The sequence below is a fragment of the Mobula hypostoma genome, chromosome 15, assembly GCF_963921235.1.
Source record: "Mobula hypostoma chromosome 15, sMobHyp1.1, whole genome shotgun sequence".
NCBI classification, from domain to species: Eukaryota; Metazoa; Chordata; class Chondrichthyes; order Myliobatiformes; family Myliobatidae; genus Mobula; species Mobula hypostoma.
In genome coordinates this window covers 40,100,455-40,115,895 of record NC_086111.1, presented here as the reverse complement: position 1 = coordinate 40,115,895, position 15,441 = coordinate 40,100,455, and the positions used below count along the sequence as shown (strand labels likewise).

Below are 15,441 nucleotides of genomic sequence, written 5' to 3'. Positions count from 1 at the left end.
AAGAAACTTTTACTACCCACTTTGATATTGTTTGCTAGCTTTCATATTTCACTTTTTCCCTCCAAATGATTCTTTTAGTTGCTCTCTGCAGGTTTTTAAATGCTTCCCAATCCTCTCTCTTCCCACTAATTTTTGCTTTGTTGTATGCCCTTTCCTTTGCTTTTACATTAGCTTTGACCTCTCTCGTCAGCCACGGTTGAACTATTTTGCCATTTGAGTATTTCTTTGTTTTTGGAATTCATCTATCCTGCACCTATCTCATTTTCCCCAGAAACTCATGCCAGTGCTGCTCCACTGTCATCCCTGTCAGCATCTCCTTCCAATTTACTTTGGCCAACTCCTCTCTCATAGCACTGTAATTTCGTTTACTCCACTGAAACACGGCTATGTCAGACTTTACTTTCTCCCTATCAAATTTCAAATTGAACTCAATCATATTGTGATCACTACTGCCTAAAGTTGTTTTTTTTTAACCTTAAGCTCCCTGATCACCTCTGGTTCATTACATAACAATCCAGTATAGCTGATCCTGTAGTAGGCTCAACAACAAACTGCTCTAAAAAGGCATTCAACAAACTCACTCACTTGAGATCCATTACCAACCTAATTTTCTCAATCGACCTGCATGTTGAAATCTCCCACGACTTTCATAATATTGCCCTTTTGATATGCCTTTTCTATTTCCCATTTTATTCTGTGGTCCACATCCCAGCTACAGTTGGGAGGCCTGAATATAACTGCCATCAAGGTCCTTTTACTTTTGCAGTTTCTTAACTCAACCCACAAGGATTCAACATTTTCCGATCCTATGTCAGATCTTTCTACTGATTTGATGCAATTTTTTACCAGCAGAGCCACACCACCCCCTCTGTCTACCTTCCTATCCCTCCGATACAATGTGTAACCTTGGACATTCAGCTCCCAACTACAACCATCCTTCAGCCACAACCCTGTGGGTTCCCTCTAGATTCTCTAGTTTCCAACGATATGCCAGTTAGTAGGTGATTGGAATACACTTGAATCTGGGAGATAGTCGATGAGATGTAAGCAACATAAAATGGAATTGGGATTCGTGTAATGGGTGCATTATGGTCAACATGGAGTTGCTGGGCTGAACACCTGTTTCTACACTATATGGTTCTATAACAATAGAAAATACTCCAACACTTAGAAGGCCACCTGGTGAGTAGAGTCAGCATTTTCTATTTTTATTTAGGACTAGTTCAAGGTAATACTTTCACTTTTATCATACAAGTATGTTCCTATATGATGGTGATTAAAACACCATGGGTTAATAGCCCTGACAAATTCTTGTTCTCAGCTTTATCATGACTTCACAAATATTGCTGATTGTAGGTATCAGATTTATTATTGATCATTTACATAGTCCTAGGGATAATACATTTTCACAAAAGTTAGTAACATTATTTTAACTGTAATTAAATGAACAGTAATAATCACCGAACATGTGTGTAATTGATAAATGAATTTCAATATAAATGTGTCTTTCATCTCAGCTGACATCTTCCCTTTATTTCTTCTCACCTTTTTCATTCTCTGTCTCCCCATTTGCTTCAAACCCAATGCATTCCAACCCTATAATTGCTCTGCAAGTTATAATGTAACTGGACAGGTTAATCCTGTTTCTCCCTCCATGAATGTTGCCCCGGTTCAGATTTCTGCCATCAGTGGTGGTATTCACCATTTGTAGATAAGAATGATTTGGCCCATGTGAAACCATCTGCTCCTAGGGATCCAAGTGGAGTAGATAAGGAAAGAGATCTAGGAATAGAGATACACAAATGCATACAAATTGCTATATATAAGAGGCAAACAGAGAACTGAAATCCTTTTGTTCATTCAGCACCGGGAAACTAATAGTCATCTTAAGAACCTTCACTTGTGTTTCTCATAAATTCATCATCAACTGACTGCTGAAATCCAATATAACTAGGAAATCTCAGAGTTGGTGAAGGTAAAAGTACAGTGAGTAATCTGAAATTGGGTTGTTCACGTGTGGCATTAATTAAGTTGCCAATCTTTTTAAGGTAGAATTTCTACTACATATGTAAACATGGGTGTACAGCCTACTTAAATAATATGTTGTCATTCAGGCTTGTCCAGCATGGAACATCTTTCAGGTTCCAATGCATTTGAAGTGTTGCATACAGTTCTGTTTTCTGCACTATAGGGAGAATATGGTTGCCCATGGAGCGCAGGAGTGATTCGCCAGGATGTTGCTTGGACTGGAGAGCTAAAGTGATAAGGAGATTGAGTAGGCTGAGTTTATTCTCACTGGAACATACAAGGCTGATGGATGACCTCACAGATGTTTGTAAAATTATTAGGTACAGCTAGGGTAGATGGTCAGTCTTTGACCCCAGGGCAGGGGAGTCTTTACTTGACGGCACAGGTTTAAGATGAGGGAGGAGAATTTTTAAGATCTGGGGAGGAGGATTTTTCAAACAGAGCTACTACTACTACGTCGACTCAGGCCTAGGGGGCCGGCGTCGGGCACGACGACGGACTCTCCACTTCTCCCTCTCCCTCATCAGTGTGTTCAGTTCATCTACATTAGCCGCGCCGCTGTCTTCTAGGAGCGTGTTGACCATAGTCTTGGGAGGCGCCCAGGGTTCATCCTCCCGTGCTTGGGCTCCCATATGATGACTAGGCTGGCAGGTAGCTCGGGGTGGCATAGACAGTGCCCTGCTAGTTGCAGTCTTCTCGCCTCGATTTTAGTGGTGAGCATCAGTAGGTTGTTATAGAGCTTGACGTTCATCATGTGCTGTTGCCAACTCACGTCAAGAGCCATCCGGAGCATTCGTGTATAGCAACCATCTAGAGACTTCTGCATCGTCTTGGTGAGTGTCCACGTCTCACATCCGTACATGAGAATGGACTCTATGACTGCTATGAAGATTCTCTTTTTAAGCCCTCTGGTCAGGTTCGACTTCCAGATTTCCTTCATGTCGTTCATAGCCCTCCACGCCAGCGCCTTCCATATCTTTATTTTTCATACAGGAAGTGGCGGTTAACTGGAACATCCAACTGAGAAAGTGACCAGGGCAATATTCAAAAGGCACTTGGACAGGTACTTGGATAGGAAGGTTTTAGAAGGAGCTGGTCTAATACAGGTAAATGAGATTGTCGTAGGCCGGCACCACAGTCAGCATGGACAAGCTGGACTGAAAGACCTGCATCTGTGCCGTGCAATTCCACGAGTACAGAACAGATTTTAAGGGATTTTTTTTTTCAATTTACATCTTAAATCCTGTCCGATGACACCAGTTGAAGCAAATTCTTCAATGTGGGATATGCAAATAAATTTGAACAGAAATGCAAAGCAAAAACCTTGTTAAAATGAAAGAAATTATAAATGAGGTTAGTTCCCATTTTGATGTTTACATCTGAAAAACAATCTCTACCCTAGAATAAATTAGCATTAAATTACGGGTTTAGACATAAAATGAAACCCGATTGATTAATTTGGAGGTGATTACATTTATTTTTATGTACTATCATTATATTTTAATTTGTTGTGAAAAATATTGAAGAAATGGAAACAGGATATCACCCACCAACACAAGAATATTTATTTTTGAAATGCCTTTTCTTTTGCTGACATTGCCACTTCCAGCTCTGTGACCTTATGCTGAATACGCACATTTTTCCACACTGCATCAGAAGCCGTTTATGAACTAAAAATAGAGGTAAAATGTTATCTACTTCAACATTTTTGAGTCAGAGTTTATATTATATTCTCTGCACTTAGAATCCTTCATGATTGGATTTACTCTTTGTACTAGTGTTTTTCCACTTTCTCCTGAAAAATGAGAGCTTAGAACAGCACAGTATAGGCCCTTCAGCTTATGATGTTGTGTCAACCAATATAAACCCTACTTTTTTTACATCCATGTGCCTATATAAAAGTATTTTAAATATTCCTATTGTATTTGCTTTTACAATTACCCCCAGCAGTGCGTTCGAGGCGCCCACTACTCTGTGTGAAAAAACCTTCCCCGGCATCTGCACTAAGCTCTCTTCCATTCACCTCAAATGGATCTCCTCTTCTATTGTCCATTGCCACCATGGGGTAAAAGGCATTGGCTTTCCACTGTCTGTTGCCTCTCATTATCTTAAACACCTCTTTCACATTGCCTCTCATCCAAAGAGAAAAGTGCTAGCTTGCTCAACCTTTTCTCATAAAACATGCTCTCTAATCCATGCAGCATCCTGACAAACCTCCTCTGCACCGTCTTTTAGAGTTTAGAGGTTAAGAGAGCTACAACATAATTCCTTCCATTCCGCCCCCTCCTCCAACTTTCTTATTCTGGCTTCTTCCCTCTTCACTTCCAGATGCTGCCTGACCTGCTGAGTTCCTTCAGCATTCTGTGCGTGTTGCTGTGGATTTCCAAAATCTGCAGAATCTCTTGTGTTTATGCTCTCCTACAAATTCTCTTCAAGGTTTCACCTAACCTGAATAAATTTAAATCTTCTCTTTGACCAGAGCTCAGTGAGAACCTCTGTCATTGATTTCCCTCTGTGATCTATACTGCCCCTTGACTCCTTGAACGTGTGCTAACCTGGACTCTCTTACCTTCTAGCATGTCCTTCCCCTCTCCAACCTTTTTAACCTGGCATCTTCCCCCTTCCTTTCCAGTCCTCATGAAGGGTCTTAACCCAAAACATCAAATGTTTATCCATATTCATAGATGCTGCTTGACCTGCTGAGTTCCTCCAGCATTTTGTGTGTTTTGCTGTGGATTTGCAGCTTCTGCAGAATCTCTTGTGTTTATCTCAAGTGGTATCCTTGTAATTGAGGAAATAGCACAGGTGCACACTGAACTGACTACCTATCCCTTTTACCTCTCCTGATATGTTATTCTGCAACCTAGGTGTGACTGCCTTCCTGTAACTTCCATCTATCAACACCCCCACCCCCCAGCTTCTTGAATGATCCTTAGTTTATCTAGCTCAAGCTCTAGTTCCCTCACACAGTCTGTAAGGAGCTGCAGCCAGATGCACCTCTTGCATGGAGGTCTCTCTGATTTCTTACATCCTGTGCTGATTGTCATTCCCATTGTTCTACCTTGCAATAAGAAGGAAAGAGATGTTATTGGAACCTCCAGCTCTTCACGTTTAAGCCTCTTGAGCCAAAACTTCAGTACTCCACCACAGCACTAGCGGATTCACACAATGGCTACTCCAAAATGGTCGGTCTTTCATCACTAACTTTTTTATATTGGCTGTGTTAATGAACTAATTAGTCAGTCAATTAGCAACTAATACATTCTAATGTGCCTTTTTTAGGGTTATGATAAAAAAAACTTACCAGCAAGTCCAGAGACCTACCTCGTTTAGGCACTCATACCTTTCACTTCAAGTCCCTTCTTAACATTAGATATAAAAGCAGGGATAGGCTTCCCTTGTGTTTTCTCCACAGTTCAATGGGATCACAGCTGATCTTTTACCCCAACACCACCTTCTTGTACTAACCAATGTCTCTTGATTCCTAGAGTCGGTAAACATCTACCACACTTCATCTTGAATTTACTTAGGGTCTAATCCTCCATTGCTCTCCGAGGTGGAGAATTCCAAAGGTTCACCACCTACTGAACAAAGAAATGTTTTCTCACCTCTGTCCTGAGTAGCCAGGAATCAATGTGGTGAAGGTGTGCTGTACTCTCTTTATTGCAAGTGTATTTTCTTTAAGTAGGGAGACTAAGCCAGTACATAATAGCAGGATCCCATAGAATTAAAAAAAATTGTATCCAGTCTTGTACTCAATCCTCCTGGAATACACCACACATTACTAATCCTTTGTTACACCTGTACACTAACTCTCGGAATTTATATAGTCAGATCCATTCAAACATTAACATCAATCAATTTCAATCTCTCACGAATAAAAAACATATTCCATATATTTTTCACCAATATCATCTCACATATTTGCACATTATATTACATTGTCCATGTCTCTGTCCATTCACTTAATCTATTTCCCTGAAGTTTCTCAGAATACTCCACACAGCTCACAGTGTCACCCAGCCTGGATATATGATGTATGCTCCACTTATCAAATCATTGATATAGATTGTGAATAAACTGTTCCAAAAACTTTGTCTTCCATCCCATTTTGCTGTTTCCTGATCAATAACCAATATTTAATCTATCGGTTTCTTACCCTCAGCACTCTAATTTTGTTTCATAACCTTGTTTGTCACCTTTTCAAATGGCATCTGCAAGTCCAAATAATATGCTTAACTGACTCTATACCTTCTTCTTGTTCTTACCTACCACCCATGTGCATTCGCATCCGATACCTCATTCTCCGCAATGTCCACCATCTTCAAAGGGATCCTACCACCAAATACACCTTTACCTCTGCATTTTCCACTGGGATCGCTCCCTCCACGATTCCCTTTCCATTTACCCCTTCCCACTAATCTCCCCTCAGCACTTATCTCTACAAGTGGCCAAAGGGCCTTACATACCCATTCACCTCCATTCAGGACCCTAAACAGCCCTTCCAGGTGAGGTTTACAATGTCCGGTGCTCCTGCTGTAGCCTTCTCCACAGTGGTGAGACCCATCATAAATTGGTGGACTTCCTTGTCAAGCACCTCCACTCCATGCACCAACGGCAGTGTTGTAACTGTGAACAAAGTCAACGGACAGACACTGAAGCTAATAGACTTAGAAGCCTTTATTCTAACAAAATGAGGATACAGACAAACACTCACAACATGCTGGAGGAACTCAGCAGGTCAGGCAACATCAGTGGAATATATTGGTCGACGTTTCGGGCCGGAACCCTTCGTCAGGACTGTAGGGGGAAGGGGCAGAGGCCCTATAAAGAAGGTGGGGGGAGGGTGGTAAGGAGAAGGCTGGTAGGTTCCAGGAGAAAAACCAGTAAGGGGAGAGATAAAGGGGTGGGGAGGTCCCTCCCCCTACAGTCCTGACGAAGGGTTCCGACCCGAAACGTCGACCGATCTTTTCCACTGATGCTGTCCGACCTGCTGAGTTCCTCCAGCGTGTTGTGAGTGTTGCTTTGACCCCAGCATCTGCAGATTATTTTGTGTTGAGGATACAGACATCTGTCACGTACCCCATAATGGGTTAAAGAACCAGCAGAAATGGAAAACACCTTGGAGTCTGGTATTGCTGTTAACTAATGCTCATTTATTAGTAACTACACAATACAGTAATATAAATTCAAGTATATCAAACAGGTTAACAATGATTTTATATTTGTGTGTGTGTGTGTGTGTGTGTGTAAATATATAAAAGCCAAGCTTCTTCAAGCTTAGGAGGTAAATGGATACAGTCTTGCGGTGATGGGTAAATGAAATCAGTTCAGTTCGTGGTACTGAGTTGAGTAGTGTTGGAGAGAGAGAGAGAGGTGTCTAGTTCTTCAGGTGAGCTGATGCTGTTGATCTTCCTGTTGTCCTCCGAGAATTCCAAGTTAGCCAAACTTGACCAATTTAAGAGCGCCGTCTTCAAGTGATAGTCTACCAACCCAGGCAAAGGTTAGACACACTGGTAGACTCCACAGGGTCGCTCTTTCACACACTGATCATCACAGATCGATCCCTCACGATCAATCCTCAGTCCCACACTCATAGGCACCTGAACAGGATAGTGGTAACTTCACCACACCTTAGTGTGTCTGCGTGTCCTGTGAAACAAGCAATTACGCTGGATTAAATACTGTTGTGCTGAACACCAGCTGTCCATTAAGTAGCTCCTCCCTTCTCTCTCTGTAGGAACTCAGAAGCTGGCAGTGTCCTTGCAGAAACCCCAAAAAAACTGTAAGCAGTGTTCGCCCTTCTCTCTCTCAGTAACAAGTTGTTTGTGCTGTACAGCTGCACGCTCTCTCTCTCTTTTTAAAAGCACAGTCCATAATGAATAACTCAGGATATCGTCACACATCATATTCGAGACACTCTTGGAAGAAGAGGCCTGCTTGACCCAATATTACATAACATTTTTATATGCTAAAGATCAAAGGTAGTGGCAGGACAATTCTCTTGTTACAACATATCTACAGTGTTTTCGGTTGAATTACAAATAGTTTTCAAACACCTCCTTCTTCATATCCACACTCCAGACCCAAAAATGAATGTTAATCCCCACTGATTTAGGCTGCATTCATGCATATGCAAGCTTCTGAGGACTAAGTGGAGTGTTTCTTTGCTACAATTGACTCCAGCCTGCAGCTCCAAGACCATTGTTCTGAGCTGTATTTTTTAAATTCAATCTGCAATCCGCGTTCAAATCTGAAGAAAGGTTGCTGTTGAAATTAATATTTGCTACATACACTAACTCCAGTATACTCCTTAACAGCGGAACCTCTATTTCCCATTCTGACATGTCATTCCTCTTGTGCCATGATGAGGCCACTCTCAGGGTGGAGCAGCAACAGCTTATATACCATCTGGGTAGTCTCCAACCTGATGGCATGAATATCAATTTCTCCTTCTGGTAATTTTTTTTTAAACTCCCCCTTCTATTTCCCACTCTGGCCTTTACTTCTTCTCACCCACCTATCACCTCCCCCAGTGCCCCTCCTCCTTCTCTTTCTCCTATGGTCCTATCAGATTCCTTCCTCTCCAGCCCCTTACCTTTCCTACTCACAGGTTTTAGCCATCCTCCTTCCCCACCACCGGCCCCCTCCAACTTTTTATTCTGGTATCTTCCCCCTTCCTTTCCAGTCCTGAAGAAAGGTCTCAGTACAAAATATCGACTACTGTATTTGTTCATTTCCATGGATGTTGCCTGACTTGCTGAGTTCCTTCAGCATTTCGTGTGTGTTGGATTTCCAGCATCTGCATAATTTCTTATGTTTATGACTTGTGGCTCCTCATTAGCTATTCTTCTCATTATCACTTAATTCAATTGCTCTTTTTAATTTTCCTTTATAAAGTCAAACTGAGTTTGCCCAGTGTTAAACTTACTTTTTATTTATTTACTATGTTACCATTTCTTTAATGGTGGGAAATTCCCTAACATCCATTTCCCGAACTCAAATGTCAAGACGACCAATCTATACTTCCTTGTTTTTTTTTCTTTTCAAATTATAGTCATATATTAGAATACCATCCAAGAAATACTAACAATCCAGTACCCTTGAGAACCGCAGTGAAGAAATAATTAAGATGTTTTTGGAGAGCCAATTATGAGCAGTTTGTAATTTTTTACTTCACTTTATTTTCATTTGCAGAAAGACTGAAAAGGGAACTAAAAATCCCAACAAAACCGCATTGTTTACATAAATAAACTTCTGATCCCCAAATATTTACAGTATTTGTTGCTAATTTCAATTGACTTAAATTAATTTATATTGGTTTATCATGGCCAGTTTCTGTGTCAGGGTCTTGTTGAAATAAATAAAGGGCAAACCTGAAGAGCTCTGTTTACTAGTTCAAAGTTCAAGTAAATTTATTATCAAAGGTTCATATAGGTCACCATAATCAACCCCGAGATTTGTTTTCTTGCGGGCATACTCAATCCAAGAAACATATTAGGATCAATGAAAGACTGCACCCAACAGCTCGGTCAAACAATGAACTGTGCAAGTACAAAAGGAAAAAAATGAAATAATAATAATAAATGAATAATCAATAAATAAATATTAAAAATATGAGATGAAGAGTCCTTGAAAGTGAGTTCATATGTTGTGGGAACAGTTCAGTGATGGTGTGAGTGAAGTTATCTCCACTGGTTCAAGAGCTGATGTCTGCGGGGTAATAACTGTTCCTGAACACGGTGGTGTGCGTCCTGAGACTCCTGTGGCTTCTTCCTGATGGCAGCAGTGAAAAGAGAGCATGGTCTGGATGGTGGGGATCTTGACATGGATGCTGCTTTTCTGTGACAGCGCTCCATGTAGATGTATTCAATAGTAGCCACAGTCATTTACGTGTCTCGAAGATGAAAAGTAAAATAAACTGCAGTGAGGTTCTCAGCAATGTTCTATCTGGATTACTTATTATTTAGAAAAAACTGTTCTTATGCCATTTAATGTTTGGGTTTCATTCAACCACATTTGCAAAGAAATTAAAAAGATGCAGATGGTCAGGTTTTACAGGAAGAAATTATTCTCGGAAAGCATCAGATGAATGGTGTCATGGTCCGGTCCGTGAAGTCTGCATTCCAGTTCATGGTCCGGTCCATCTATCCTTGTTCTGGGTTTTCCTGTTTTCTCCCTTGATCTGTTGGGTGCCTTAATTGAGGCACCTAATTCTCATTTTGGGCTGGCACGTAAATACCTCTGCAAACCAGGGACTGTTCGCTGGACTGTTCCCTTTCCCTTCCTCCTGAACCTTTGCCTGCAACCTTGTCTGTATTGCTGTCAAGTTCAATCTCTGGAATGAGACTGGAGCCTTGCCACACCAAGAGAAGGAACTATCTATCGTTGAGTTCGGAACTGTCTCTTTGTATCCCTGTGTTTAGTGTCCGTGTTTTGTGTAGGAGTCCCGGCCCTACGTCCTGTGCTTCCCAAGGAGATGTCCTGACTCTGTGTTCTGTGTTCTTGTGCTCGTCCAAGGCTCCGTGTTCCTGTGCTCTGAGACCAAGTCCAGGCGCCGTGTTCCAGCCCTGTCCAAGTCTGAGCTTCTTTTCCTGCCCAGCCCGGTGCTGGAGATTCCTTGTCCTGTGCTGGAGATTCCTCGTCCTGCGCTGGATCGTCCCCATCCAAATCCTCAGCAGTCATCCCAGCCCTGCGCCCCAAGGAGGGGTCCCGGCCCCATACCCAGGAGCCTAACCAAGCTGAGTCCAAGAGCTGACCCAAACCTAGTCCAAGAGCCACGTCCTGCCCTGGAGGTTCCTCGTCCTGTCCTGTAGCCACGTTTTGTCCTTGCCAAGATCCTAGTCCCGAGTCCTAGCCTAGACCTGGGTTCCGGCTCCGAATCAAGACCCAGGTTCCAAGTCCCAACCAAGACCAAGGTTCCGGGTCCTTGTCCAGACTCTGGTTCTGGAGTTCCGCGTCAGTAGTCCAGGCTCCTTGTTTTTAGTTCCACGTCTGGGTCCCGTGTTTCTAGCCCAGGCCCTGAATCCTAGTCTCCTCCAGGGCCTGTGTCAATGTCCAGCGTCATTTCTCCCTGACTCACCTTGCTATCTTGATAATCCTAGTCCTGATCCTTGTACTTCAGTGTCTGTGTCTTGCATTTGGGTCTGCTACCAGCACCCCCTTGTAACAAATGCTTAGAACACCTGCAGGACGTTTCTTCTTATCTCTTTTAACATACTATAAATATCTTTACATTTAATTGAATTAAAATCACTAAAAGACAAATATTATACAAAAGTGTTAAGTGTCTAGTCTGCAATGCAGGTTGCAGTAATTTATAGGCCAGGACTAAGCTTCAGACTTGCCCTGATTGACGAGGCAAATGTCTCTGCAGACATAATGGCCAAGAAATTCAACTGTATTTTTGTGTCTGTGTTATGTGAGAAAACAAAATTAAGTTAGAGTTGAACACATTAACAAAAGTTTCCAAATGCTTTGCATCTTTCACAATATTTGGCTGGAAAATTCACTGGTGATCCTTGTCCACCAGTGTATCAATCACAAAGAATGACACCATCCCCTTCACCCTGTGGATGTTTGTCATTTGACTGAGGCTCCTGAATATCTCATATTTTCTGTTAATCCTTTGGATTTCCTCCCCTTCCAAAGAGGCACCAATGTTTTGATTTTTGTCAACCATCTCACAAGGCCCAGGATCTTCTAATTCTCCAGATTTTCAAACCCTCCAGTGTTCCAGATTACTAGTCCTCCTGAATTCCCATTGTTCCAGGCCAACTGACCATGCAATATTCAATGCTCCATTTGAAGTCCTTCAGGATCTTTGTCCCCAATCTTGATTACATGTGCATGACTACTTACCCCTCTACCATTATCCTGGTCCTTTTATCAGGCAACATCTCCTGTACACCACCTCCATTCTTACCCATTCTCTCCACCCAAAAGCTAATTACTTAGTAAACACAAAATACTCTGCAGATGCTGGGGTCAAAGCAACACACTCACAACACGCTTGAGAAACTCAGCAGGTTGGGCAGCATCAGTGGAAACGATCAGACAATGTTTCGGGCCGGAACCCTTCATCAGGACTGAAGAGGGAAGGGGCAGAGTCCCTATAAAGAAGGTGGGGAGAGGGTAGGAAGGAATTACTTAGCACAGCTAATCCCAATTCTTGGCCTTCTGGTCCTGCTGCTCTCCAAGTCTCTTTGCCTTCAGCACATTTTCCACTTTGGAAAACCAGAATTCCTTTAGTTATCAGGTGCCTCTACAACCAGAACTGAATGAGTGTTTCTTCCGTAGATTGGATCAAACATTAGAGTCCCATAGCAACACTGACCAGCTTTTGGCATAATTCTCTGACATACAATTCCAAACGTAGACCCAACATATATCTGGCAAGTTTATAGTATAAAACTATTATAATGATTTCTTACCAAACTGTATGTCCAATTTAATGAAATGTAGAAATATAGGTAACAATTACTGAGGTAATTAGAAATTTAGGTAATTTAAAGTAATCTTGAAAGTCAGTGCCAGAAAGTAATCTTTTTTCTTTACATCGCAATGTAAAGATACTTTTTGGAACCGGATTTATAGAATTATATACCACACAGATTTGATTGTAATTGGCGACTGATCCGTTTGCGCCCTTTAAGGCTGGGAACCAAATTTCTTCCGTTCAGTTCGCACAGTTGCTTTCTAACCTGTCAGGTATATTTCTTTAATCAAAATACCCCCCTGGGGTAACAGTTTCCTGCGCGGTATTTATAATCTCACCTACCAATCTGTAAATTTACATTTTCGAACGGAGGAGAAACAAGGACAAAAATGCGGATTTCTTCTTTAACCCCTTAGCTAGATCAGCTCGAGCTCACAATATGTTTGCTGACGCATCAAAGTGCTTTGGGAAAAATAAACACATATGCAGGAACAAAGGGGCGTCAGGAAAAATTCAAATGACAAGCAGCCTGCCGGATTTAGATCCTTGCATTTGGATAATACAACCAAGACATGACATAAACAGAAATACCAGGGCGTCGGGCTAAGCATATGCCCCACATTACTAATGTGTTAACCAGTATTTTCCAGTGGTTGCCCTTTGGCCGTAAGGGCGCAAACAAATGAAAGTAGAATTTACTGTGGTGATTGCAGCAACAGCCAATAAAACCTGCTGACATTTCACTGTATCTAAACTCTACCGGCCGGGCACTCAGCCGCACATGTTCCAGGGACGGTCTGCGCGCCGCGATTGCATCTGGGATTCGTAGTTAGCTTGTTTCCATAGCTGCAGCCGAAGATGATGTGTTGGAATCGGCCGGGAACTACATTTCCCGGTGACCCAGCGCACGCTCGGCATTGAGTAGGCAAGGGGAGGTGGCGAAGCTCCAGCTCCGGCTCCGAAGCGGAGACAGCGTCTGTCACTCAGCAGAACTTTGTGTCTTGTTGACATTTATTGCGGTGCCGTCGCTCTGGGGGGGTAGCCTGAAATTTGCGCCGAGTTTTTTATTATACAGCCGCTGCCCATCATTCCGGACTCATGCAGTCGGAGTCGGGAATCGTTCCGGATTTTGATGTCGGGGAGGAATTCCATGAAGAGGTGAAAACGTTTTACGAGCTGAAGAGCCAACCGCTGAGCCGCAGGTCAGTGGCACCGGCAATGAGGAGGTGGGAGTCAGGGTGACATTGGTGACGGGTGAGTGTGTGTTTGTGTGTGTGTGTGTGGGGGGGGGGTGATTGTGCGGAGTGACTGGGTGACAGGGACTTTGGAGGGGGTTGGAGATGTTGGTGGTGGTGGGGAGACTGGGAAGGGGAGGTGATGAAGGTGTGGGGGTTCACTGTAAGGAATTAAGGAGTAAGTGGAAGTGACAGTGGAGAAGGACTCAGAGGGACTGGTTTAGGGATTGACTGAGATTGGGTAAATTGTGGGAAGGGGAGCTGATAGAAGTAGCCGAGAGGGATGGCAAGGTGACATTTAAGGAGTGACGAGGGGGAGCAGGATGAGAGTGAGCTGGGGGGGTGGGTGAAAGATTGTGGGGTGAGGCGAGGGTGACAGCGGTGGCGGGGCAGCTGATGTGGGGCCTGTGTGAGCTGGGGGGGGCGTGGTTGGGGCGAGTGTGTTGGGGAAGGGTTAACAGTTGGGGCGGGTTGTCTTCACCCGAGTTTGATGTTGTGCCAGCCGGGTGCGTGTCGCTTACTCTCAGACCTGCGCTGTTGTCGCGGGTGGGGGTGACGGCGATTCACAGCCATTCCATACACGGCTTCGAGCTTGCTTAACTTGTCCTGAACGTGAAGGCGGGGGATGGTCCCACGTTTGAACAACTTGCCAGCAGTAACTGGGTTGTTTAAATGTACCGTATAAAGCACGCCGTAGCTGCGAGAATTTTTTTTTTAAAAAAAGTCTCTCCCTCGCAGGGCATTTGCAAAATAGAGCCGAGGATCGAAGTTGTAGGTTGAACGAAGGAGATAGCTTACTGCAAGCGCTTGGCGTTACGTTGTTCAGTGTTTGCACAGGCGTCATTTGCAAGGGCGCTTTTTATCCCTGGAAAGGAAGAATCCGAGCCAATCGGCTTCAAAAACCGGTGGGACGCCTGGTGATATTTCACTATTATCCCGTAGTGATAACTAAACGAGGAGGGGAGGTCAAATCTGGTCAAATAATTGCACGACACTTAATAAACATTTAAGAGCTCACTTTGGATGTTAATAAATTATTGTACAATTTACACCGTTCTACTCTGAATTTGAATGCCTGCCACCATAAAGAATTTGCACTAATTAGTTTCAAATAAAAAAAACTTGTGTAAACATCTTCGAATTTAAACAATCTTGTGTTCGCCTTCAGTCGGATCGAACAAACGGTAGAACCATATGGTGAGCGCACGCGATGTGAATAAGGGTTAATATATGTATGGTTCAGCGTGTTACGAGGAGCTGCCTTATTTGTTCATTATCACAGCATCACAGCATAACAAAACGAGTGTCCTTTTTGGAGCCTGGAAGATATGAGCTATAACGCGTCTTCATGTCAGGCCGCGAAATTTGGTAGTGTCATAATTTCACATTCGGTTTTCCTGTTTCCAAATAATTTGATATGGCATCATAATCATGAAAAGTCCCGATTATTCTCATGAGAGAGCAGGAAATCTACATATTATCCGTGGGGAAAGTTGGGCATCATGCATTCTCTCAGGTTCACTACTGTAGAAAGTATTTTTAAAAAATTGAATCACTCATCACTTTACAGCCAACTTATTCTGATTCTGTTTATTTATAAAGTGAATACTAAAAGGCATTGCCTTTTAAACAAGAGATGTAAAATTAAAATGTTTTAATTTGGACCAAAGATACAAATTTCTCTCTATCCGTTTACTACATGATATTAATCCGTAGTGCACTATAGAGTAGATTATATAT

General features: G+C 42.7%; 1 protein-coding gene and 1 long non-coding RNA gene across 9 annotated transcripts in view; one reads left to right on the top strand and one right to left on the bottom strand.

Annotated features, from left to right (window-relative positions):
* Positions 1 to 3,030: 3,030 nt before the first annotated feature.
* LOC134357082 (uncharacterized) lies at positions 3,031 to 12,898 on the bottom strand. Its single transcript, XR_010020495.1, has 3 exons — positions 12,809 to 12,898; positions 6,498 to 6,657; positions 3,031 to 3,048 (listed from the first exon to the last, which is right to left on the bottom strand). It is a non-coding gene; the product is annotated as an uncharacterized LOC134357082 (long non-coding RNA).
* Positions 12,899 to 13,334: 436 nt separating this feature from the next.
* Positions 13,335 to 15,441, top strand: part of LOC134356788 (microphthalmia-associated transcription factor-like) — a 267,666-nt gene continuing 265,559 nt past the window's right edge. Inside the window, exon 1 of one of the 8 annotated variants that reach the window (XM_063067924.1) lies at positions 13,335 to 13,692. In XM_063067924.1, coding sequence (XP_062923994.1) covers positions 13,565 to 13,692 — 128 coding nt within the window. In that variant the 5' untranslated portion in view covers positions 13,335 to 13,564. Of the gene's footprint in view, positions 13,721 to 15,441 lie in introns of all 8 variants that reach the window. The other 7 variants (XM_063067922.1, XM_063067920.1, XM_063067921.1 and 4 more) reach the window with 7 other exon arrangements.